This window comes from Thunnus albacares, chromosome 9 (assembly GCF_914725855.1).
Source record: "Thunnus albacares chromosome 9, fThuAlb1.1, whole genome shotgun sequence".
Classification (NCBI taxonomy): Eukaryota; Metazoa; Chordata; class Actinopteri; order Scombriformes; family Scombridae; genus Thunnus; species Thunnus albacares.
In genome coordinates, this window is record NC_058114.1 from 10,402,959 (window position 1) to 10,430,927 (window position 27,969).

The 27,969-nt window shown below is 38.5% G+C and overlaps 1 protein-coding gene across 1 annotated transcript in view; it reads left to right on the forward strand.

Moving 5' to 3' along the window:
* Positions 1-27,969, forward strand: part of raver2 (ribonucleoprotein, PTB-binding 2) — a 100,989-nt gene that overhangs the window by 49,987 nt on the left and 23,033 nt on the right. Inside the window, exons 4-6 of the mRNA XM_044361578.1 lie at positions 8,831-9,138; positions 9,969-10,133; positions 24,926-25,117. Coding sequence (XP_044217513.1) covers positions 8,831-9,138; positions 9,969-10,133; positions 24,926-25,117 — 665 coding nt within the window. The remainder of the gene's footprint in view (positions 1-8,830; positions 9,139-9,968; positions 10,134-24,925; positions 25,118-27,969) is intronic.

Below are 27,969 nucleotides of genomic sequence, written 5' to 3' on the forward strand. Positions count from 1 at the left end.
CATCAAATCTAACCTAATGGTACACACTGTAAAATAAACTGTAGAGGTCATTATAAAGGTTCTTGTTTTTGGTTTTCACTACACCACGGCTGTAGTCAAGACCACTTCAATCGAGTCCACAACAAGTCTAGGTCCAAGTAGTTTTGAGATCAAGAAAAAAATATTCCTCATGCTGGTGTCTTGCTGTTGTTGTTTGGGTAAAACTGTGATACAACTTTAATTACTCAGTACAATCCTTTTAGATTTAGAAATGTTTGAAACATGTAAGGAGCAGGAAAATGTAAATTTGCCTAAATGTTACATTATTTTCTAAAATTGTGATTACATCACCGAGAAAAGAATATTCATATTAGCAATAAAATATTCTGATACAGTGCTATGACATACAGTATCTTTCTGTACATTTGTGCATGAAACTACACATCTAAAATGAGGATCATTGATTGTTAGATGGCAAAAACACAGTATGGAATTAATTGAATTCATTAATTCATTCATTACCTACACTTGTTTGTGATATTACAGAATTTTGCATCTTTATGGGGAACTGACTGCACAGCAGCTTCTCCAGTCTGTGACAGCAGACAATGGCACTGGACAGCAAAACAAAGCAAACAAACAAACAACTTGTCTGATTGGGACTAAAGACTGTAATGGTCGAGGTGGCTGAGGTAATGGAAAGTTGAGATAATGGAAAAATACATCTTGTGACGGAGACTGGACTTGAGTACTACAACCATGTATCACAGTTTGTCAAAATAAGTGTGATAATAATTTACTGGTATTATTTAAAGTGCTACATGCAGTCCTTTTGAAACATGGGTGCACAATTGGCCATATTTTTATGAAATAAATCCATATGCACCAACAAGTATTGAAGCCACAACATCCCCTCAAGGACTGTCATGGAAGTTGCTGCAAGCTGGAGGACTGTGGGGGGACTGATAGATGGTAACAGTGAGAGAGGAGAAAGAGCGAACAGAATCAAGAGGATGTGGTGATGATGGAGAGGAGTGTGGGAGGGCCGACACGTTGGAAGACAAAAAGGCTCTGAGGATGAGAGGGATGCTGGAGAGAGAGGAGAGGAGGATGCTGCTCGTCTGAAGTGTTTACTCATGTCGATACTGTAGCAGAGAGCGGCAGGGAGGAATAAAGCCACAGAGATGCAAAGGAGGATGAGGGTTTCTTGGTGCTACAGAACTAAGAGGCACAATCAAGGCTGTCTCACAGCTGTTTTAGGGAGTGCGTTATATTTGTAGACATACTTTCTGATGGTGTTTTACCACAAGTACTCTGTTAAAGGAGGCACTTATCATTATCGTTTTGCTGTTGTGTTTGTAGAGTCTCTTTTTGTAATGCGTGCTTTTCAGACAATGCAAATGTTGGGATAACCTTCCAGATCAAAGCAGCGATCCCCTCAAAGATGATGTTTGCTGTGATCTGAGGATTTATGCACTTTGCAGTTAAGTCAAGATCATCCTTGGGGGTTTCTTTGTTAGGATGATGATTCAGAACCTGTGCAGTGCTTTTACTGGTGTAAGGTGTATTGGAGATTAATAGAGATAGAGAAAGAGCAACAGACTCAGCAGAGAAAGCTCATCCTGTCATCCTCCAGCCTCTCAGCCTTGCTTCACACGCAGTTACCTTAGTTCAGGTTGGAATTGCAACGATGATGTAATTTCTAAATACCGTCCTCAGCTCCCTGGTTTCCTCTAATCTGCCTTTCATGTCTAAAGCAAACTGAAATCTTCGCCATCATTACTCAAGCAACTTTTCACCTTTAGCAAAGAAGAGGATCAGTGAAATGGATGAAATTATAATTTATCACATGATGGCTTGTAAGGGACCAAAGTATCATGAGAAAATGATAAGATGACTTTCGTTCTGATCTTTGGTGAAATTCATCATTTATGTTCCAAATGTTGCCCTCGGGTCATAGTTTTATTTATTTCTGGCAAAGTCACATGCTTTCAAAGTGATTTCAGACAAAAGGCAAAACAAATACTAAAATTAGATATTAGTTTTGGATCAAAGTGCACATTATTTATTTTTGCTATTATTTTTTTAAGCCAGGGTCTTGGAACAAAATTTGATATGCATTTACTAAATATTGGTCTAGAAATACTTAATTTCAGTCATTGTGTCTCAAAATTTCCAAACCAGCATCACTACGGAGTTGACTTACCAGGTCAAAAACTGTCAACACATTGCTGAAGATAGTATTTCAAAAATGGGTCCATGATTTTTTTGCCTATAAATTGGTTAGTTGTTTGGTCTTTATACTGTAGCATGTCAGAAAATAGTAGGAAATGCGCATCAGATATTTAAAATAACATTTTAAAGTATTGGGTTCGGCCAATGGTCCAAAACCCAAATATACTCACTTAACCAGAAGACTAAGAAAACTAGCAAACACTCACATTTTAGAGCAGAAACCAGGGAATTTTTGGTATTAAATGATTAATCAATCTTAATTTCTGCACATCAACTACTTGATTGCTAATTGACTTATCATTTCAGAGCTGCAGTTTCCATGAGTCCATTGAACTGAATTATATAAAACAGTGTTCTCTCTTAGTCATATGATGAAAATTTAGGTGTCTTGTAAAATGCTCTGAAATTCTAATACTACTTGTCTATATTTTTCCAGTTATCAGCCTGAAATTCAAAAGCACCAGGCTATTGATGTAATCGAGAAAGCTGTAAGATGACAACACGAGTGGATTGAAGTTATACTCTGGACTTCTCCCCTGTCGGCCCTCTGAGTTGTTTATTTCCGTGAGACTCCTCTCTCCACCTGAGACTTTCATCTTGGCCTCGGGGCTGAGATGAAACAGCAGGGCCACCTCGCACACAGCATGAGGGACCGGCCCCTCGGGTTTCAAGGGTCCGCTGCGTCGTTCATAACTCCTCTGTTTTTAATTAGCTCCTTCAACAGGGAACGTGGCAGCAGAATTGCAGCCTTTGAGGTGATTTCAACGGAAGATTTCTTTTCTTTTCCTGTGCCCCTACGCACTCCTCATAGGAACATGGGGAATAATCGACATGCTCAGAACCAAGAGACCCATAATTAAGACGTTAGCGCTCTTGTGAAAAAAAAAAAAAATCTTGTTTTTTTCTTTTTCCTTTCTTTTTTTTTGGCAAAGTTCACTTGGTAACCCACTCAATGATTGTCAGCCTATGAATTATAAGATTATTTTGTAAGCTATTTAAGAGTCTTTGAGTTCTCCTTTTGACTGCCAGAGAAGTATTGAGCAGGATTTGACGTCAGCCCCCGCTTCTGGGTCTGCTCTGTGTCATTAGAGGCAATAGAGAGAGAGAGAGAGCTTTAGTATAAAACCCAAACCATATTCTCTCCATCTCCTCGTAATGCCAAATGTTAGGTAGCATACTTAGCAGGTTAAAACCAGATTAGACTCTCAGCTTAGTGTAAGGGATCCATTGCAGAGTGTGTGCGAGTGTGTATGTGTGAATGTAAGAGTATTAGATGGGGTTTGAGGTAATTGATTTGGGTGGGGGAGGTATCTGAAGGCAGACAGAGGCACATGGAAATGGAGATCAAGAGAGAAGTAGCGAGAGACTAAAGGACAGACTTGCATACAGCCAATAGATATGAAGAGATACAGTAGTCAGAGTGGAGAAAGGTGGGAAGAAAAGGCGCAAAAAGACAACACAGAGAGATCAATAGATACAGATGCAGCTGGGGAGAGAAAGACAAATACAGGCAGGCTGATAGATGAAGACACAGAGATACAGAGAGGTGGCCATAGATTTTCTTTGTGTGATCCTGACCTTGCATTAGACCTGCCTACCGTGATGTTCTTGGTAAAAAACAAAAAAAAAAAAACCCCAAATAAAAACAAAAGATGCCTGTGGAGCACATGTCTCAATTGTTACTCATTTTTTTTACTAATATTTTCCTTCCTAGAGATGCACGAACACTCAATCATAAATGCCTCCACATGCAGAGGTACAGTTTATACTCTATCTTTGTAGTCTTTGTGGACATTGTTTATGATAGACCTCTATGTTGAGGGATTGGCTACGTATGTAAATACCCACTGTGGCTTTGATGGAAGATGAAAGAGGCGGTGTTTAGTGAGCAGGTCAGTCGGGGCATCCTGTCTTTCATACTGTATGTTTTTAAGCCACCTCCAGATCTGCTTTGTGCTCAACAAATGTTTTACCGTTGAATACATTTTGATTTGACAGCCCGCAACAGAGTTGAAAAGGGAGTGAAAATGTAATGCCAAGAGTAACATGGAGCCAATGTTGGAATTGTCCATAATTACCACCTCAATTAAATGCCAAAATTAGTCGTAGATTAGTTGTAGGCGTAATGTTGTCAGTTAATTTTCAGAGTATTACGCCTACAGAGTATTAATAGATTTTTTGGTGGAGGGCTAAAACTAATGTCTTGAAATGGAAGCAACATAGATGTTGTCAGTTCTGACTGAGAAATCATAGTTTGCATAGGCTCTGATTGAAGTGCCTTTTTTGCACCAAGAATTACTCATCCTGCTAATTTTTTGGCTGCGGTGATCCCTACGAGGAGTTGCAGAGACACCAGCTGCCAGTGTTTTCAGCTGAATAATTTAACAATCACTCAGTGATTTGTGGGACTGGAACTTAAACTCCAGCTTTGAACTTTCCATTTCCTGTGGGGCCAGACTGTTTGTTGTGCACTCAGGATCAGACATGGAACTTGTCACTGAATTGCATTGAAGGCGTGTTGGTGTGATTTTAATGCCTGGAACAGTAGCCAGAGGGTATTAATCATCTGCTATTTTCTTACCTCGATTCCCTTGCTGTTTCTGGGGGTCATTTTCCACATTGATGCACAGCAGGCATGAAAAACAAACACGTACACATAGATTATGCAGATGGAGGAGTGTTGGCAGTAAATGAGCTGTTGTTTGGAGGTTAGTCTGGAATAGCTCAGAAATAGTCTTTTTCGCTCACTTTGGTAGTGAAGCATATATATCTTTGCATACCTGTTTGATTTTACACACTGATGAAAGCCCTGCATGGTGCCAGAGGTCAGGAGGGTCTGTATTGCCCATACAGGTTAATCCCAAAAACCAAACTTAGTTGTGACGACAATTTTTGGGCATAACTTCACATCTGCTTGATGTTTATTTACTAATAATATCTTAAAATATTCATAATTATCTAGGCAATCATTTTATACACATGTCATGTGTGCTGGCAACATATTTTTGTTTCCTCTTCCATTTGAAATATAATAAAAGTGTTTTTCAGTGTTGGTTGGTTTCATTCAGGGGTGGAATGTAGGATAGAGTAACCTGGTACTCTCTAATCACTGCCTTTGACTCGTCGACATCCATATTAATCTCTATCATTTCCATTTACTGCGAGTAGAGTTCTGGCAGAATTTGAGGTTAAAGCCTCTTTGGTTTCGGCTACCTGAACAATGCTGAATATTAATGCCCTCTGTCAGATTTGGCTTCTCTGTCTTATCAGCAGTAATGGAAGACAAGAGCTACAAGTGATGCTCAACTTGTCCTCCATGCTGCCAGGTGTCAGGCTTTCTCTTTCACCTCCATGTGTAGCATCATTATGGGATAACCTAAATGGGATACTCAAAATGCAACCGTGGTCAGGGCACCTGTGTGTGTGTGTGTATGTATGTGTGTGTGTGTGTGTGTGTGTGTTAGAAAACCCCTCAATATATGCATTTTCCTTGCACATTAACTGAGGATTTGTGTGAATACAATTTGAAAACACCAATAATTATCTTAGAATGTCATCAAATCGATGACAACACCAGATTCCAAAAAATAAAACACATCTTAACACAGACAAAATCGTATCTGTATAGGATGTTTTTGAAATATGAGGACATATAAACATGGTTGTAGCCAATTTATACATGACAGGAGTGAATGTAGACAGTGGTGAAACTCAAAACACTACCACATTTCCTCTAATAGTGGCCAGGGCCTTTATTTACCTCACCTGCAGAGGGTACCAAGCCTTTATTGGAAGCAGGCTTATATTGGAGAAAGGCCTTTATTTCTAATGCCCTCGGTTTGATAAGCATATTTGCTCATATTTTTACCACAAAGCCTCCTTGTTTTCTGATCTGCTTCCATTTGCTTTATTCACCCTTGTTTTTCTCCCAGCCTGTTTGTGAGGCCTTTATTTGCTCGTGTCGACCACACCCCTGGCCATTATTGGAGACCCAGCTTTTAACTGACTACCATCTTTTTTTTTTCTTTTTTTTTTTTGAAGAAATATGGTATTTCAAGTACAATCTGTGCATGACTTTTGAGTCAGGTTCAGAGCAGGTTAGGTTGGAGCTTTGATAAGACATTCGGATATACGCTCAAACAGGTGCATAAACAGAGCAGCTTTGTCCTGAGGCTCAGTGATATTTTCCTCCAGGTCAAACGCTCACAGAACAAAGCGCACCTGTCTTTACTTATTAGAGGTGCACTTAAATAGACCCACCCACAAAAAAAATGTTTTTTTGACCAGCCCAACCTTGAGTCTCAGCTAAACTGGCACAAAATTATGTTTTATTCATCTTAAAAGTAACAGAAGTATGCAAATTTGTGTTTTTCTGTACCAAACCGGATGACCTATTCTACTTAATTATGAATTAATAATGAAATAAATTATCTCCTATGTTTACCAAAAAGTGCTGTGAAGACACTTTTTTTGATAGACTTTGCTTATCACAAAGTTGTTTATCAATATCAACCAGCATTTTTATTCATAAGTTTGTTTGTTTTGCCCTTGCCCATGGCCTGTGTGTTCTTACTACAGTGGCATAATTAAATGTTTACGATTTAAATTAATTCTGTTAGTCTATTCAGAAGGTGGCAGAAGGTGCTGTAGTTATTTTATAAAACTAAATTCATGCATCTGGCATCTTGGCAATGCCTACTTCACAGTCATTCAGGTTTATACATTCAAACCTGAGAGATGCACAATGCAGTTTCAGTTTTATACTGTTAACCTCGGAGCAGGTCCAGTGGGGCAGCTGAAACAACTGTGCTTTGCTCAAGTGATGGGAAGTCTTACTCACTTTTCGACACATATTTTGTGGTGAAAATTGGTGATTCTCCGGTCAGAAGCTCACCTCCCCACCTGTAATTCACAGCTGTTTTCACAGGATATTATGTCACTTTTGACTTATTGGAGAGATGGCTCACCTCCTCAGCACTATGCCTCTTCCTCCCCCTGCAGTATTTAATTGGCTCAAAGCTTTGCATTATGTTTTCACCAAACTTAGTATCCAGAAAGTAGAGTATTATTATTATTGTTTTTTAACTTTAGAATTGTCATTTCTTCTTTTTTTGTCGAGTGTATTAACTTAACAATGCTGAATACATCAACAATGTATTCTTGAACATTAATATGTTGGGTTATTGGTGAATTCCTTTGGCTTGCTCAGATCAGTGTTATCCTGTGTCCTGGGCAGGGATCCCAGTTTTCTGTCCTTGTCGAGTTTTCTGGTAGTTTAGTTTTTGGTTATCCATATCAGTGCTCTCTTATAATTCTCTGAGCCTCTTGTTTTCATATTTCTTATGCTCAAATAGTTTGTTTTTATTAAATACTCAACCTGCATCACAAAGTATCATACACAGTACCCCAACTATTCTATATATGGTATAACATTGAGTTTTTAGCTACACATATCATATATATTTATTACCACTTCATTTCACAGCCCATTTATCCATCCATGGCAGTTTTGATGGGGTGCCAGTGATGTTAAAGGCTTTAGGTTTAGGTTACTTTATATGCTTTTAATGTTCTATACAGTCATCCCTATTCCTCTATTCCAGTCTAATAACACTGTTCTCTATACATAGGTGTGTGTGTGTGTGTGTGTGTGTGTGTGTGTGTGTGTGTGTGTGTGTGTGTTTGTGTGTGACTTATTGGGAGTTCTTACTAAGGCCCCACTGACTGATAAAATGGATTGGAACTTCTCGATTGACTTACAGGAAATGCAGTTGGCTTTTCTCATGTTGTATCACCTATAGCCTCTATACACTGTCTATGCTGTTTTATAAGACTTTTATGGGACAGGACTGTTCTTCCAAATACAGCTGAAGTTTTCAGTTTCAGGAAAGGGAGACAGGTCTCTTGAAAGAGAAAGAGAAAACAAACATGAATTAGAAGAGTCTCTTAGAGGAGTAAACAAGTAATATCTGATAATAAGCAGAAGTGTTAATGGGAAATGTGACATTAAGGGATATCACTGACATGAAAAAGAGAAACATTTGTCTTAATGTATTGCAATTGCCAGTGATATTTGATTGTTTTGAAATACTACATATACTGCAGTACTCATCAGTATTATTGGTTCTCTGACATACTGTATATATCATGTAGGTTGTCGTCTTTAAATGAGAAAGTGTATGTATGTGTGTCACAGTGGATTCCCCTACATAGTGGCTCCCTATTGGCTTTCTAGCTAATGTGTTGTCTTTCTCTCTGTGTATTTGTCTGTCTGTCTTTATGACTGTCGGTCTGTGATTTTGGTTGTTCGTGCACAATTTTCTCACACTTTTTTGTCACTTTGCCACATTTGGCCTGTCATTTATTTTCTTTGCTTTTCATGTTGATTATTTATGCATGTTCTTTGACTGTGTGTGTCCATTTTGCATGTTCCATGAACTTCTTTCTACCTGTTACCTGCTTTTAAATGTCTGCTTTAAATGTATGTTTGTGTTTGTCTCTGCTCGTCTCTCACATGTCCCTGTCCATTTGTCTGTCCATCTCTTTCTTTGTGTTTGTCCTTGTCGTTGTCTGTCTTTTCCTCTCGTCGCCGTCTCCATAATGTCCCCTCCTCCAGCCTTTGTGACTTTGCTGAACGGGGACCAGGCTCAGGATGCCATCCGCTCCCTCCATCACAGCACTGTCCGGGGACGCTTGATCAATGTCACCCTGCAGCCTACCGACTCCCTGCTCTGCCTCACCAACCTGCCCCACACCTTCACTGCGCAGCAATTAGAGGAGCTGGTACGCTCCTACGGAAACATCGAGCGCTCCTTCCTGGTGTACAGCGAGCTGACGGGCCACTCCAAAGGATATGGGTTTGTTGAATACATGAAGAAGGACTCAGCTTCACGGGCCCGCTCCGAGCTGCTGGGCCGACCACTGGTACGTTAAAACAATCTTGTCATGTTTGATTAGTTGATGCTGTTCTGCTGCATTTTCTGTATCTATGAAACTGAAAAGGTGGAACTAAAGGATCATAAAGAAGAATTCTGTGTCTAATGAGTACAGATGATGTATTTTAGTTTTCTTCCAGGTATCATCCTTTTAATATAGAGAACCAAAAAAAATCCCATAATGGGATTTGAAAGATCTGGCCTGAGTAAAAACATTTGTTTTCAACAAACCAGTTACCAGATAAGATTTTACTTTTTAAGAAAGGATTCGATCATAATGGATTGACTACTGGCTATTACAGAGGAGTTACCATAATCACATTTAATTTGGATCCCAACAACATAGGAACCAGACAATTATGGGACCAGCCAGTCATTGTTTACTCCCACACAACTTTGCCAAACTTTGCAATTATCAGCTGTGGTTGATGGAAAATTGCACTACAGGAGAGAACAGATAATCAGTACAAATATGAGTTGTGCCAGTTGAGTTTTGTTTCAGTTTATCATGAGAATATGAAAGGAAAAAGTGGAAGTGTAAACACAAAAAAGCTATAAAAAAAATCTCCATGTCTAGACTTACCAAAATTTAAATTATACAACATTTTGTCTGACCTTGCATTTGTGATTGGCTCAAACAGTAAGATAAAACTCTTTGCTCAAGGGCTGACAAGCTTTCAAATTTGCACAGAATATATAATAGCAAGTAAAACCATATCTACAATATTATATCCGTCTTAGAGGGGCTTTTTGATATAGTGTAGGAATGTGAAGGCAGTGGAGGGTCTGATTCTATATCACACTGCTCTGATTGTGCAGGGGGATCGCTCACTGATGGTGCAATGGATGGACGTAAACCAGCTGAGTCAGGAGGAGAACCTGCACTCCAAGTGTCTGTGTGTGGACCGGCTGCCGCTGGACCTCTGTGACTCTGAAGAACTGACCCAGCTGTTCTCTGAAACCTACAAACCTGTCTTCTGCCAGGTGAGTGAGTGTGAACATGTATTTCTGTGTGTGTGTGTGTGTGTTTGTTATAGGCTGTGCAGACATACAGATTGTGCAGCTCTTTCCATGACATGTGAGAGTAATTAATTCTTGCTATTTTATGATATGTTGAAAGCACAGACATCCAAATATGACAGGCAATTTAGCAAGTATAATTACAGCCATACAGAAATGAGACAGGGTCTTCTCAATTTTCACACCTCATTCAAGCAAGATCAAGTCTGAAAAATGATTTATCCAAATGGTTATGGCACATTAAACATGTCTGTGCTGTGAAACCAAGGTTTGAGATAAATGTTCCTAAATTCAATACCTCTCAGTGTAACTGTAAGAAAAATGTTATTCATTACACACTGATGGAGTTTTTCTTCATAATATGTCAGACTTTCTCATTTGAAATAAGTCCTTCCTTCTGCACACACACCTTTAATTGAACATCACCAGGTGTGAGGTGCTGATGCAAAATTTAAGGGTCAATGTCCCTATTGGCCAGCCTCACACTATCACTAAGCAACCGTTTCCATGGTGAGGTGTGGCTGCTGTGACATCAGCCCCACCCTTCAACTCCCTCCCTCCGTTCCAGTCTGCTGTTTCTTTCTCTTTTTTTTTTTTTTTTTTTACTCTCCCAGTTCAGCTGTGTTATGTACCACCCCGCTCCATTACATCCACTCCACCCCCACATGCCCATTTAGACATCACTCAATGGGTATCTTTCATCTACTGCATTTCCAGTTTTAGCTCCACCCCTCTGCCCCACTCCCACATAGAAATCAATACACCCACATCATCCTGGTCCCATGATGCTATGTGGGTGTTTAGCTCATGTTGCTTCACTGTTGCAGAGCCAGCAGGCTTTGACCTATGGTTCAGCATTTTTTTTATTGTACAGTACAGTATGTGCTTGTGAGTGTGTGTGTTACTGCACTTCAGCATGTATTTGCTAGAATACTAAAGGCACAAAGCTTATAAAATCCTGTAAACCAATAAAATTGGAAAAAGGAACAGAATAGACAAGGATAGGTTGTCAAAGGAATAGTCACAGTATTTTATCTAGTGTAATTTTTATTGTTGGCTGAGTGTTCTCAAACATAAGTGTTAAGTCATCAGTCTTGAGTTGAGTTTGGTTATCATACAGTAGGTTTACCACACACACAATAGCAGGTCAGGACCGGCCATCCTACTGAAGCTGTTATCAGTGTGTTGGTTTATCTGAAGGCCAGCAGTGATTCCACCCACACACAATACTGGCTAGCTGGATACATGCAGTATGTGTATAGCAAGGTCATAAATTCATCACATCTAGTGAGCCAGTCCTGCTTGTAGCCAAGATGGATTTTTGACCAAGTGCCTCACAATTTACTATATGTAGTGATCAAAGCTAAATTGATAGATTGGCTGATATATTGACCAATACTGTATTTGAAATATAGTATTTGTGAGCATATAATTTTGGAGTGACATTTGTATTTACATATTGCATATTTTTATAATATCATTGAAATGCGTAATCCTTTATTCACAATGTCAGGTTCATTTAGAATATATACTCACTTACATGTGAATTTACAATAACAGCTACACATTTCTGCATGCTGTTGCACTCGCTGTAAGAGGCGAAAGCAAACATGACCAAGTTGTTGTGGAAGGTTGTGCAAAAGTTTGCATCCATTTGAAGCACAAAAACTGATGTTGTTTTGTTTGCAGCCACTGTAAAAGTTTCCCAGCTTGTCAAGCGTGATGCTCCTGGGGATATGTTTGATTTTAATGCAAGAAAATACAAGCATAGTGTGAAAAGTGTCACCTCCAGTGGCATCTCCAGCTGTAGCTGATGTGCCAGTCTGTCCGTTTTACCCCAAACCATAAAAAAATGATACATTGATATTGATATATATGATTGATATAATTGATGTATTGATATATTTTTGTTAATTACCAAGCATTAATGATGCCTGCTTCATTCCTGTAGATTCATTCCTGCTTGTCGCACTCTAAGGGTCGGTGTCAGCTACTTTACAGAACTGCATTCCTATTGATGTATTGCAAGTGGACACTTCAAACAGTTCAGATATGTAAAAGAAGTTGGTCCAAGATGTCTTCGTTTGCAGCATATTCGTTTGTCCTAGATCTTTACCTAATGTCTAACTATCATTAACTCCAGTCTGTCTTACATAAACCGTCTTCCTCCTCCATGCACATAGGCCTTGTTGTCACTTTTCCTCTGTTCAGACTGCACTTAACCTGTGGCCTTGGCCCTGAGCACTATAAATCTGTTGCTCACGAAAGAGCCCTCCAGGCAGCACTTTGGCTTGAGTCAGCCAGGAGAGACGGAGGGAGGAGAGGGTAAAGAATGTCAACCATATTAGAGAGAGGGACAGCCGGATGGAGACAGTAAACAGCAATGGGAAGAAGTGAGGAGGGAGGATGGAGCTGAGAATGCCAGATCTATTAGAGAGAGGATGGAGTGAAGGAGGAGAGGGCTGACAGTGTCAGGTCTAATAGAGGAACGGAGGGTGACGGGGAGAGATGGAGAGCTGAGAGGTGAAATGGTGAAGAGGCGTAGAATGTCAGTCACAGAAAGAAGATTGTTGGCATATTTGCAACTATAAATGTAATAATGATGGCTGAGAGCAAGTTAAAAACTCATATGTACGCTCAAATCAAGGGAAAAACAAATAATTTGATTGGTAATATACTAATATCTGTAAAAGAGTGGAGTTAGAGATTGATTAACAGACTTAGGGAGGAATATTAAGGATGAATAAGAATGGAGACAGGTTAATGAAAAGAAAACCTTCCATTCTTCACAGACTCTCAGCATAGATTGTCAAATGTCACTACAGTGACATGCAGCACACATAGATGAAACCCCTCATATCTCCTAAATTTGTTCTCTTATTTTTCATATATTCTTAAGCAGCAGCTGGAACATTTTGCTACAGTTATTGTAGGAGATTATGGTCACATATTGCACAGGTAAGCAATGTTAAGAACAACAGAACTTAAGATCATAACCAGAATGAATATATCACGCCAAATTACGATAATGATAATGTATATACAAGGATTCATCATGCAGTTCAAATTTTTCCATCTGATATGATGAACGTGGCAATAAAAAACAAGACGTCAGAGGACAGCAATGCTACCGGCTCTGTGAGGGTTTCCATTTAAGTGTACAGCCAATTTTTTTACCAAATTTTCAAAAATCTGCAAAAGAAAATGCTAGCAAATGCACATTTTAATCCACTGCTGTTATATGAAAATTAGGGGTTGGGTGCATTGAGATAAACAGCTGGTGGATCTAATTTTCCAGTCTGGTGCAATTAAACCATTGCAGGAGAAGAAGAACAACAAGTTGACATATTAAGAGCACCAGTCAAACTTCAAATAATGGAAAACCATGTGGAAAACGTGATAGTGGAAACTTCAGTGATGTTTACATCAGTTTTTTTCCATCGCACTTTGTTGCATTTTTTAAAATCAATACACCAACTTTTCCACCTCTGCCTCACATTTTTGCAATATTTGACTTTCTTTCTGAATTTCTGTTTTCCTCTGAGCTAAGGACAGTATGTATTACTGACAAGAGCAGAATAAACATTTATTTCATCACTGCTTTAACCCCTTTTCCCCTATATTCACACTGTATAACACTGTATTAAATTCTACATTTGCTCACACCTTCATTTACTTCCAGCTAATCATACCCAAGTATCCTCAAAACAAAGATCCTGATGTTTTTTTTAACCACATTGGTTAAAAAAGCCTCATTGGTTCACTATTTGAAGCCTTATTGGTTCACTTTTTCACAAAGATCCAAAAAGACTCTATAAGAAAAACAACACAACAAAAGAAACCAGCTGTATTTTGCTCAGAAAATGTACGCAGTTGAATTATTTTATTCAGAAGCAACAGAAATAGAAAAAAATAGCCGCAAGCAGCAGTTTGCGGGTTCAAACCTTTTTGCACTCAAGGGAGGGAAGCAGTTCAATCGCTCAAAATTAAAGCCGTGAGCAGCAATGAGCGAGTTTCAGGCTTCACAAAGCCGAGTAAAGTCATTTCAGCTAGTTTGATTCTGTTTTAAAGAAAGAAAAATCTAAATTCAACAAAGATGTCCATAAGTAAATAACATCTTATCTTGTCCACCATATAGTAAATGCATTGGGGAGCTCATTGATGAAAATCTATATCAGGACTGTTAATTAATATTTTCCTCCAAAAAGAATTAGCAAAAGTAAATACGTGATGGAGTGACTGTAAAGCATTGGAAGGTGCTATTATGATACTAAGCCATTTTGTACCTGTTTCAGCTACAAATGATCCAGGTTGTGTGGTATGTTTGATTTGTTGCTATGCTAAAGATGAATAAGTGGTTTATCCTCACAATTTGTTGTTTTTAAAAGGCATACACTTGAAGACTCCATGTATAGCTGATTGATTACTGATTCAATGAATGATCCTCAGAGTAGAAGTTTCAGTAGACATGGGTATTGACTGAAATATGAGCTAGTGCCAACCAAGTGAAGAATGGGCATACAACAGAATGTAAAGCTCCTGTTTGGACCAGATGTGCTATATTGTAGATTACATTGTACCCATTTGGGTTAAAGATGTGCCGGAGCACTTGATAATTTAACACATAATATACATCGAGTTGTCCGATTATACCAAAGTAATGCGCTGTGCTAGAAAATGTAGTTATTACATGGTGTGGCACAAGTCTTTAGTGAAGCATGATGTTATGATGATAGATTTAATTTGCAACTGTATTTTGATATGGTCATTATTTGTATATGCTGATTTGGATATAATTTGCTCTTTCATTTTACTTTGACACCCTGAGGGGTTATTTTTGCTTTTGTTTGTCCTTGTTGGACAATGGGCCAAAAAAAATTGTAATTAATAAATCCAACAATATAATTATGCTGTTTTCAACACTTTGTTGTTGTGGCGTACTCTAAAGTATTATTGGCCTATTTCAGTCACTGCAGGTGTTTGTCTGTCTAAAGTGAAGTCAATGCACTCAGCCATAATTTCTGAAGTACAACTTGGCTAACAAAACTTGGCATATACGTTCAAGACATAGTCCAGGATGTCTCCAATGAGTTTAATCAGGATTGCTCTAAGACAACTTGATTTATGGCCAATTTCCTGCTAAGCCCTTGGCAAAGTTTTTTGATTGATGGTGGCCATGGTTTTGGACCAATCATGCCCATTTATAGTAGAATTAGTAGAATTGTGTAGCTCAGCCCCACAAGGCGGTATAGTAAATGTGATGTTGATATAGTCAAAATCCAAAAAGTAGATGCCATATTACTGTTTTTCAATTTATGTAAATTAGCAAAAAATCCATTGTGGTGGCCTTCATTGTCCAAGAGGCTTTTTTATAGAGCACATTGTAGATGTGTATCACGGTGTTGGGAGGCTGGCCTGTCAAAGTTTTCACTTTTTTGGCTGTCACTTATAGTGCACCATCAGGCCAATTGCACATCATTTCCAGTTATGGTGCCAAGTTTCGTGTTTGTAGCTCATCCCAGCTCATGGCAAATTGAGCAAAGGCATAAAAAGGTGGATAATGATGAACGGACCACACCCACATGCGCCAATCAGAGTGACACTTCAAATTTTGGTTAATACTTGCCACCAGAGCATGTGCACCACAATTGGTGAAATTCTGTCCACCTCGTTTTGAGGTACACGTTTTTGGGATCTGTGGCGCCCCCTATGGGTCAGTCTCAAAATACTTTGGTAGACCTATTATAACACATGGACTGAAGACATCTACTAAGATTCATGATGATTGGACAAATGGTCAATGAGTTATGGTCAATTTTGCTAAACTCCGCTCTTTGTGAAGTTTTATGAACGATGGCGGCCATGTTTTTGGACTGATCTTCAGTTCATGCAAATTAACAAAAAATCCATCATGGCAGACTTTTATGGTCCAGTTGGCATTTTTGTAAAGCACATTGAGCTGAATATGTGTGTCAAATTTCAAGTCAATCAGACTCACTGCATGCTAATTGAAGTCTTTTCCAAGTACAATCTTTAGATGCTTGACACAGTTATTGGCCCACTTTGTTTCAAAGTTTTATTCAAAGAGAGAACAACTCTAGGTGCCATGTTTAATTATATCTTTTGCTACACAGAATGATAATGAAGATCCTCCTCAAACATTTGTTGTTTGGTGAATTTCAACTGCAATTTAGTAAAATTGTTTTATGTGGGATCACACCATCTTAATTATTTATTTAAGGTCTACTGTAGATACTTCTATATTTACATATCCTTTTTAAAGGTGGTCACATGTTCACCCGCTCAGTCTCTCCCTCACTTTCATGTACACATCGACTCTGTCCCACTCATTCAGCTCTCTATAAAGATCTTTACAGTTAAACTTGTCACTGTAATAGGTCATGTGCCTTTCTTCACAGACAGCTGTGACAGGACTGTCTTGACCTCATCACTCGCTTCAGACAACTGACGCAGCCATTTAAACTGTCCTCCCCACACACAGACACACACAAAGTGACATGGGTGTTCCTCTGAGTCTTTGCCCCGCCAATGTCTCAGTCAGCATCTCTTGGCTGGGGACCACGACTTGAGGTCAAGAGCTGTCAGGCACACTGTTAGCTAAGCTCAGTGTCTTTTCTCTCTGTCTCTCTCTCTCTGTCTGTCTCACACACACACACACATTTGAAAAAACACAGGTGATTCATTCTGAAGTTTCCATTGTTTTTCTAATGAGTCAGTACCTTGATTATCAAGCTGTGTCACCCCCCCCCCCCCCCCCCCAAAATATCTACTGTCTTTGTGTGTTAATGTAACTTTGCTAGCAAGATTCAGCACCATGGACAGTTCCCAAATTCTTTGAACTTCCTGCAGGTCTTGGCAAGTTGGTGAAATGTTTAGATATATTTGACATTTCTGATGTTTAACCATTTGTGCTTGCAGATGTTAGACTGGTTTTCTTAACAAAATTTACAGACAGAAGACTTTTAGTGTCAGTCAAGCAATCCACAATGAACTCTGTGTGGCGTTTTGATGCAAAAATACTGCTTCATAAAGTTGAACATGACGAATCTTCTCACTTACATACTGTAAACATACACACTACCGGAGGTAGGTTTTTCTAAGAGCCATTTGAAGACTTTGCATTTTTATAACTGTAATATACTTGAATTGTATTTCTCTATAAAATGACTCTATATGGCAGGCTGCCATACAAGCAAAGAAGGTGCTTGTGTTCTACTGTAAAATATGCTAAATTTCACATTATGTCTTAAGTGCCACTGCACTTTGATTTGACTCATTTGGCAGAAATGTTTGATAATCTTGTCAAAACCAGTGATGTAATTTTGCAGCACAAGCCAGGACAAAGTGATGTAAAAATGCCTTTGCTTAGCTTAATTTTCAGTTCACCAAAGACTAATGCTATCATATACTGTACTCTCTTGTACATATCCCTCTTTCTCTCACGTACACATGGCGTGACATAGTACTGTAGCTGACATTTAGCATTGTGGACCATGACAGCCTAATTACCCACTCTAGAGAAAAGCAGAAACAAGGACAATATAATATGTAAGAACATTGGCATATAAAAAATTGACCTGAACAAAGTTAACACAACTGCCTCATTGCCTCATTAATCAGCTTCACTACACACAAGCCGGTTACGTATCAGTCCATCCAATCTAGATCTGTTAAGACTGAGTGCAGTAATAATGATGTTCAGCATATAAATAGTAAACCATACAGTGATCACAGACATATACAGTATATTTAGTGTTACACTGGAGGCCACAGTTTGACATACATATAGAGACACACTGCTCACTTTAAATGTAAGTCACACCCATCATGACTGAAAAAACTGCTTTGACTCAAACATCATACAGTAGACCTTATGGTTCGCTCATATTACATTCAGTTAGTGCAACTTACAGTAGCCTCTTGGCCAAACCATGAAAACTTGAACCCATTAATTAGACTAGTGCAAGGAAATTACACATCACAGAAATGCAAAAGAATTTCTCCTGGAGTGATCTGTTTTTGATTGATTCAAGTGCCATTTACTGAATGGCACAAAGTGACAGATTTATGAAATTATTACCCTTTTTATAAATCATACCTTGAAGACAAGGTGGGATGACGTCCATACGTGCTGGTGCTGGATGTCTGCAGAACTGATGTTCTGCAAATGAAAAAGGTTTTCATTGTTAAGAGACCTGAACAATTTTTTAGCCTCTTTCATTTGAAAACACTTTTATCCAACCTTTATTTCAAACATAATATTGGATGACGATCAAAAAAAACTTTTTTTTTTGTTGCGATTCCTTCAGTATCACAAACATCTTTTACTTCAAATTTTTTATGTGTTCTCTGTCCGGCAAGAACTCACCTTTTCCAGCAGCTGTACCTCGCTATCCTCAAGCAATGTCCGTCCTGTCAAGTTTACTTTGTGGTTGCATTGAATGTCCTAGAATTATACATGTTCAATCCATATCTGATTAAGATGTTACATACATAACCACAAAGAGAGAGAGAACCAAAAGGCAGCTGGCATATACAAGACTCACTTATTGTAGGCACATACCTACTTAAAATTTACATAATTGTGCAGATCTGAATAAAGATTGAATATTTCATATAGTCTGAGTGCAGTTGGAGAAAATTTTGAGTAGAGAGAGGCTCACTCAGTCTTTGCATCATTACTCACCCGTGCACACACACACACACACACACACACACACACACAAAGTTGATGATGGCATGAATGCCATTTGCATACAATCCAATCTGAATCCAATTTAATATATAATATATGTTTAGCAGTTTACCCACTTCCACTTCAGTCTTATTTGTTGCATGCACACAAAAATAATGATTGTCAAGTTTTTATTTCTTTTCCTCCTGTCTTTTTTGGCTCATATCCTCCATCAGCCTCCCTCACTCTCTCCACTCGTCAGTCACTTAATCAATCACTGATGTTTTTCTCCTTCACTCCTCTCCCCTCCTCGTTCTTTTTCCTCTCCATCCCCTCCTCACTCCCACACTCTCCCCCTCTTCCATCCATCTAACCATCCATCTCTGAAGTGGTAGAGTGGTTCAGGTCTTTTCCATACAGTTTGCTTAATGTATGCTGATTATAATAGTCTATCGACCTACTCCTCCACACATACATCCATTTTCCTCCCTCGTTCCCTCCATCCATCCTGTGTTCAGACCGGAGGGAACAGCAGACGAATGAGTGGAGGAGAGAAAGGGAGGGGTGGAGGGAGGAAGTGGAGGGCCACTTGATTGAGCGCTGATGCTAACAGGCGTCAGTGCTCAGGCTGAGAAAGTACAAATACATTTGTCTCCCACTGATTCGTAATCTGTCCATTTTTACAAGAACATCTGATATGATGGCTTTGCATAAGTGGTTATATGATAAGTAACGTTTTATTGCAATCACAAATCCTCTGAAACTTTAGTGGGCCTTGTTGGAAATGCTGTTTATAATATTGGTTGATGCAGTATGCTGTACTTACGCATCCATATGAAATATAGTGTAGAAAGTGACTTCTTAACGTAAAGAGAAGAAAATTGCTACCAAAACCAAAGATATATAATAAAACTTCTATTTTCCCATTCCATTTTTATATATATTGCTGAAATCTCTCTTTAGAGCTAAAATGATTAGTTGATTAATCAATTAGTCATCTATTTTGATAATTGCTTAATCGTTTAAGTCAAATATCCAGCACAAAATCCAATTATTCTCTGTTTTTTTTTTTGCTTGTGTCTGCTTTATATCATTGTAAACAAAATATTGTTGGCTTTCTACTGTTTGGACAAAACAAGCAATTTGAAGTGATGGCATTTCACTTTTTTCTAAAATTCGATAGACTAAATCTCATTTTATAGACAAAATGAGACATTAGCTTGCAGCTGTAGATATTTTGTCTACAGCTGCAAGCTGATGTTTATAATATTTATATTATGTCTAGAAGTTTAAATAGTTTCATTTTTTGAAGGCAATGAGCATCATGTTCTTGTAATGCATCACATCATTTCAGGCAGAACGCTAAACTAATGCCTGCTCTCAGCTGATAACACGTATCCTCAAACCACCTGCAACATGCTAATGTTGGTGCTTGATTTCTCCTTCCAGCACCCCGGCGTCCTCCGTTCTGTTTTCTTATTAACCTTGAATGCCATGACATCTCTTTCCCTGTGCATTATATGTATTCTTGTCTTTGTATGTTCTGAGCTCTGTTGGGTACAGCCATGTGGGGTTTTTATCATGCTCGCTGAAGAATCTCTTGTTCACTGCTTGGATTCATAACAAGGAGTTGCCCTCAAGAGGAGAGCCTATTCTGCCAAGCACAGCAGAAGAACCATTTGTTGTTGGAAATTGTCAGATCTTAAGTGTTTTTGAGATGCTGTTACTGTCACTGCGAGTATGTAAATGCTTTATAGAAGTTGGTTGAAAGAGTGTCAGGGTCAGCATGATTGGACTCAGTGAAACTATGTTAATTCCTCATGTGTTAATACCATAATAATGTGGAAACACATTGTGAATCACATATTTGTCTACTGTTCTGCTGGCTGTATGTACTGTATATTTCTCTTTGCAGAGCTCTGGGGGTTCTCGGGTACATTCAAACTAGGGATGCTCTGATACACCTCACTTAGTTTTTAGTGCTGCAATAATCTCTGGCCTCACATTAAATTACATAAAATGTGAGTTCAACGCAGTGAGGTACACAATATTAAGATGTGGGGAAAAAAGAGCACTGGTATCAGATTAGTACTCTGTATTGTCAGACACCCTGAGCTGAGGTATCAGAATCTGTCTAGAAAGATGTTGGATCAGTGCATCAATTCAAACTAAACGACAATCTGCCTTTTGACAGTAGACATTTTATGAATAATGGCAATCATTGGTTTCAATGCCCGACCAATGCCGCATGTTTTTCCTGCTGATACTGTTTAGAGTCTGACAATTTATTGGCTGATAGTTTTTTTTTTTTAATGTTTTTGTTTTACATTTCCACACAATGTAAACATACATTTTTAAAGATTATATGTTTATTTATTTGGCATTTTTGCCTTTATTAGACAGTGGGCAGCAAAGAGGCAGACAGGAAACAAGGGGAGAGAGAGATGGGTATGACATGCAACAAAGGTCATTAGCTGGAATAGAACCAGAGATGTTGCAGTTATGTGGCATGCACAGTCACCATTCAGATAACAGGGCACTCTGTAAACATACATTTTTGATAAGGATCCCTGAAATTTATTTTGTTATTGTTTTTTTTTAATATTGGTGACCATGATATGTGCTGAGCGGGGCATTTTGCAGTTGAAAAATTAACTTAGTGCTCTGTCGTGGACAAACAATGTAATGGAAACACTTTCTAAATTACATCAAACATTTCTTTGGCATTACTGTACTAATATTTCTTGTTATTAGCCACAATAATCCAATACTGATATATCTTCAATAATCAAATATCTGCTGATATGTCATCCCCGCCAAGTTATCAGTCTAGCTGTAGTCTGAATGCTAGGTGTCTCGTAAATAAGATCCGTAAATATGACGTACATTTAATCTAATCATTTATATCTAACATTTAATCTAGACTTGATATGTGTTACCGGATTCTTTAACAGTGACACAGTGAGCATGTCCTTTCTAAGATTAGATAAAGATAAGATAAGTTAAGCACTCCTTCTGAATTTTCTTTGTATTTTCATTGAATTCAGCCACTTTTGACAATAGATCAAGTGGTGTGTTTTAACCATAAGCCATTAGCTCTTAGCCAATGTCATAACCTAATATCATCCATTAGCTTTAAGCTGTTAGCCTGCATTATTTAGCTGCTCCTCACACAGTGGAAATGCCTGACCCCTCATGACAGAAGAGTCAATCTTCTTCGGAAGTAATGTTACTGGTCAGCACTACACTCTGGCCTTAAGAGATCCATTTATTGACCAGTAACCATAAAGAAAATGTAGTAACATTGTTCCATCACCCTTTCATGTTGAGGCCAGATGAGGCCAGATGTTACATCAGCCTATCTATTAAATTGGTAGCTGTAGATTATAAATCAGTTCATATCTGTCACCATTTTTTGATACTTTTACACACAAACTTGTGTGTGAATGGTTACTCCCTGGAGCAGTTCAGGAAGTGCAAGAGGCTATATCTCTTACATCATGTCATTTTTGATCTATCCGTTTTGACAAAAGGAGCTGAGACAAGTTACTTCCAAAAAACTGTCAGATACTGTCAGACACAAGCACTCACTTGCAAGTGGAAGGGTTTAGGTTCTTGTTTAAAGGTAACTTTGATCCTGATCATAAACTCTTATTGGTGTGTTTGTGTGAATTTACGTTCAATTAATACATTTGTTAGCCTAAAAGTCTCATGAAACAATATAGATGGATTAGCAATAGGCTGGTAACTTTGGACTTGTTGCTGGCTTTGCAGTTGAGTGAAGTACATCACCGTCGTTACTTTGGTGGCATGGATGGCCTGCTCTGGTTGAAATTGTTTTGGCCATTGAATTCAGAAACATAAAATGCTCTAACAGTCAGCTTTCTTATATTACTATTCCCAGATGGGGCCATGAACTTAGTGCAGAAATAGAAAGGAGACTGTTTGCAGGGACGTCTGTTGCCCTGATGATTTATTAAAAGATAGAAGAAAGTAGTGTTTCCAGGCATTTGCCATATCTGGTCAGAAAAAGAAGGCCTCTATTAAGCAGCATGCAGTTTATATTAGATGATTAGATTATCAGTGAGTACATTTCCTCTTACATATTGAAGGAAAAATCCACTCTCAAATACATACACTCCATTTAAACATGTAGTGGTGATAATGCCTCTGGTGGTGCATTTTTCTTAATTCCTGCGGAAAGCTGGTGAAGCGTTAAAGGAGAAAATGTGTGTTTCACTTGAGGTTTTAGTGTCAATTCATCATTTTATGCTGAGGTTCAACAATCTACAGTAAAAAAATAATTATAGATGAGGCAGAGATGTCTGTTTCTTCCTTAATAGTTGCTGGTTGGTACAAACTGAGAAGGGATGCCAGGAATGGCAACTTGTGCCATATTTTAGTGACAGTCTCTGAGGTAGTTTTGGAGATGTCCTTTGAACTAATAGACAGATAAACATGACCAAAAACATAACCTCATTGTTGAATATAACACAACATACACAGCAAAAAATCAGTCCACTCATTTTAATCAGATACTGGAACAGGTGAACTAGTGGCAAAATGTATCAGCTTGTTTAAGTAACCCAATTAAATTTATGTAACCCTACTGTTGTAATAATGAGATTACCTCAAAGTCCAGATATTATTCTCTGCACCAGTAACAAGTTACAAACTACAGATCTCACAGAGCTAAATAACGTCAAGCTGTGAGAGAGTGGAGGTTTAATTAAACTTTTCTTTTAGGCATAGCTGCTGTGGAGGTATAAATCTTTTTGGTTATATAAAAACCGCAATAAGTGAAGCTTTTCTTGCCCTGAAGCACAAAATGACCAAAATACATCTTGCGTATATGTGACAAGTTTGAGAGTGGTTGATCAATACCAACTGCCTTGTGGTGTGCTGAGATGTCTGACTTTGAAAACTCACTTTTCAGCGATTACTCCAATCCGCCAAAAGAGTGTAATGTATTAAACAATATGTGTTCTTGTGTTACTTCTGGATCTCTGCTTTTTCAGACCGGTATACAGTATGTGCAGTTTACAGATGCCATGACACATGATTTGTACTGTACAGTTTCAAATTTAAGCTGACAACATCCACATTAGAATGGATAACATTGTGCAATTTAAAAACCTGTAGGCTTAATTTTAAAGGGGACCTATTATGCATTTCCTTATTTTCTGATATATATATATATAAATGTTACAATGTCAGATGGTTGTATTAAATATCGCCAAAGTTTCAAATAATGAGGTAAACATACGTAAAAGTAATCCCTGTGAGCAGAAAGCTCAGGCTTCAGACTGCTCTGAACGCTCGGTTTGCAACATTTTTTTTTCACTTTCAAGACAAGCTGATGTCAACTCGTGATGGATTTCTTTACATGGTCCTCTGCTCCAGGCACAGCACGCACGGTGCAGCGAGATACCATACAGTTATTTGGTGACAGCAGTATAACATTTTACCAGCTATATTACCTTATAGCTTATATATCATTTCCTGACACTACAGTTGGCATTTTAGCACATTTCCCACACAAGGCTTACACCATTATGTCACACAATAAGCAGGTAATGAGCGTAATATTTATCAAAAAAAGATGTCCTGCTGTAATCTTTGTTTCTGTGAATGCTTGTGCTGTCCACTCTCGTATTCCAGATCGGATTCGGGCTCGAACATGTACGGATAGATTTGAGAAATTGACATTTGGAGTAAAGACAGAGAAAAACAAGTTCACGTAGCCTCTGGAGCTGGTGGAAGTTGGCCATGACGCGGCTTCCGGAAGCTAACCAATCAGAACAGAGTGCGCTCATCGGGAGCGGGGCCTTAAAGAGACAGGAGTGAAAGTGGCCTGTTTCAGACACAGGCTGAGCTAAGGGGCTGTATAAAGGGCCAGTATTAGAGAAATAATGTTTTTTTTTAATTGTGAATCATGCAATGCTACTCTAGTGGAGTCCCAGAATAAAAAATATAGAGCTTGAAATGAGCATAATAGGCCCCCTTTAAAAGTCAGTTGTCATAATCGAATGCTGATTTTTATTTTTGTCTTGTCTTCCAGCTTGCTCAGGATGAGGGCAGCCCAGTGCGAGGTTTCGGTGTGGTGGAGTATGAGAGTGCAGAACAGGCAGAGGCAGTGCTGATAGAGATGGACAGAACACTGGTGGGAGGACAGGAGGTCCGTCTGTCACTCTGTACCCCGGGCACCTCAGGGAGAAGCACCCTGGCTGCACTCATCGCCGCCCAGGGTATGGTGAGTATGAAGCACGCAAGAGAAGCACAGAACATCATCACAGACACATAAACACAGTATCAGGATTTGAGGTTACGCTCCATTTTAACATTTATGCAGGATGTTAATCTAAAGAATGTGCTTATACATAAATGATGTCCACACAAAACATCAGGGATTGCCATCACGAATTTACAGGATCATCAGGCCGGCACATTTATATACAAACCACCCAATCTAAATGTTGAAGGACTGAGTGAGTGAGTGAGTGAGTGTAGTCAGGAGGCCTCAAGTAGACGTACAACACCCACATAAGGATAACCTTCTGTTTTCTTGATTGGTATCCTTCCAACAGAATATTTTAAAAAGTCAACACAGCAAGTAATGTGTTGCAGCACTTGACAAAACATAGCATCTCTTCGCAAAACGAGAGCCATCAGCAAGGCCGAACAAATCAAACATAATGCCTCCCACCCGCTGAACACCCAGTACAACCTGCTGCCCTCTTGTCAAAGGTTTAAAAAGCTCACTCTGTAAAACAAACAAAGCACACACATCATTCATCCAACTAGTATTATTCCTCTAAATGATGACTCCAAAGAATAACTTACTGACTATTGTACAGTTTTTGCCTTTGTGTGTGTATGGGAGTTCATATCATACTCATTTCATACATTATGTGAATGCAGAATATGTATAATTTATATTTGGCTTCACTGCTTTAAACTTGTCTCTCCCCAAAAAGATACACCAAGCTAAGCACAGCAGAGACAGAGGAGTGACAGTAATAACTGAGTCTTTGGAGAACTTAGACCCCTACAGGTGATTGCAGCAGTTATGGCAGAGGTGAACAGTCTAGCATCAGACATGAGCCAGCTATGTTGCTCTGCTCTTCATGCTAGATTTTTGAAGCAGGACAACCATAGCTGCACTAGCATGACAGCTGAGTGATGTAACATGGTACTACAGGGCCACAGCATCTCACTGCTGCACAGGGTGTGGAAAAAGATTAAAGAATACAGTTTAAATTTTAATAAACCCTAACGCCTCTAATCTTCATAGAAATATTTAATCAAATCTGGAATTCATATACTGTTTGGCCAAAGGTTGGTGCTCTACATTACTGTACATCAGACTTTTGAGACTTTCATGCATTAGAACAAGCAGACATTCTCACAGATACATCTAACTGTGAAGTCGTTGCCAACCAGCTATTGCACATCCAGTATTCAGATACACTGAGGTTTGACATGGCACACATGCATGAACACCCTCTGGCTGAAATAGTCTTTGTAGCTGTGGTGTCCCCTCCTACACAGTACTGTGGTGGCAGAGAGGCACTGACATGATAATTATAGTTCTATAGTCTGATTGGGCTCCTCCACTGTCTCCCGCTGCTTGAAATAAACCACACTCACAGCCCGCGACACAGTACAGTATGACACTCATACACACACGCACAGACATTCAAATGGATACACAAAAGCAGATTTCCACACACAAGATGTAAATACAAGTGAGAGTTCCAGTCATTTCTAGAAAAAAGCAAAGTACTAGTTAATCTTCGTGGGTGCATGGATTTATATATAATCATGTACTCACAGGTGCAATATTTAGATGCAAAAGTGGACAAGGAACACAGCAGCGAAAGTTTCAATGCTTTTGCAATCAAAATCAATCACATGGTTCAGGATAAGTTTGTGTGTGTATGTATAGGACTGAGAGACGGACAGACAGTGTAGTGAGTAGTTAAATTTTCAGTTTTTTGGAGTACTGTACTGGCCCAAAATATAGCATAGTTTGTTTTTTTTAATGGAAATCTGATGAATTGGGTTGTCTTACATTCAAGGAAAGACTTAAATGTGGTGGTGAATTCTACACTCTTATGTCTCTTTCTGACTCTGTGACTCACAGCCTTTTTTTTTTCGTAGAGGAAAAGAGCTCATAAGAGTGTGGATAATGGTTGTTAATACACCAATTGTCTGATAAATGCAAATTCTCCTTGAGATGGGAAAATGGAATTGGCAGTACTTTCTGTCTCAAAAGCAGTGGGCTACAATAAGCTGTAGTTTGTCATGTTATTGATGTAGCTCAATTTGGTGATTTCATTTTTTTTTAAGTATATTTTTTCATAAATATTTTTGTGTATTATGTTTATTAATTTTATGTTATTTGTGTTTTTTGTATTTTACTTAAAAGGTGTCATTTATTATATTGGCCTACTTTATATTATTCAGTGGTCTTTTTCCAGAACAGGCATTACAAAAGTTTGGTATTGTGATCAGTACCATCTTAATACTGGATACTGTATGCAAGGCAATTCAGTTCATGAATTATAATATATAATTTTAATTTTTTTATAATCCAAAGTTAATAATGGCAGTCATTCACAATGTCAGAAGTAACAGAGTAAGTGTTTTGCATGTTTTCCCTTGAACTCCCCATCGACAAAAAACTATAACATTGTTACTTATGTTAAATGGAAATCCTAAATCATATTTTTTGCATGTTTATGGTATACTTTAGGTCATTGAGGATCATTACAGCTCGCTTTGTAACTCCTGTCCAATGTGTATTTTAAATTACACTGATTGAACTAATTGACTGCCACAATTAAAAGTTGTAACATTTAAAACTGCAACACAATTTTCACAAAATGTTCTGTATACATTGACCAACACTTACATTAGCCCAATATTTTTCATTCTTAACTTTCATACTGCTACCCCACCACTTTTGATTCTGATGAAAGACGACTGACATTTGTAATCTCTGTGATGCTACTCACAGCTGTTGATGAATGATCAGGTGCGAGTAAAGAGGTTGTAACCTTGAGATGGATGCTGATAGAATGGAGTTGAAATTACCGATTG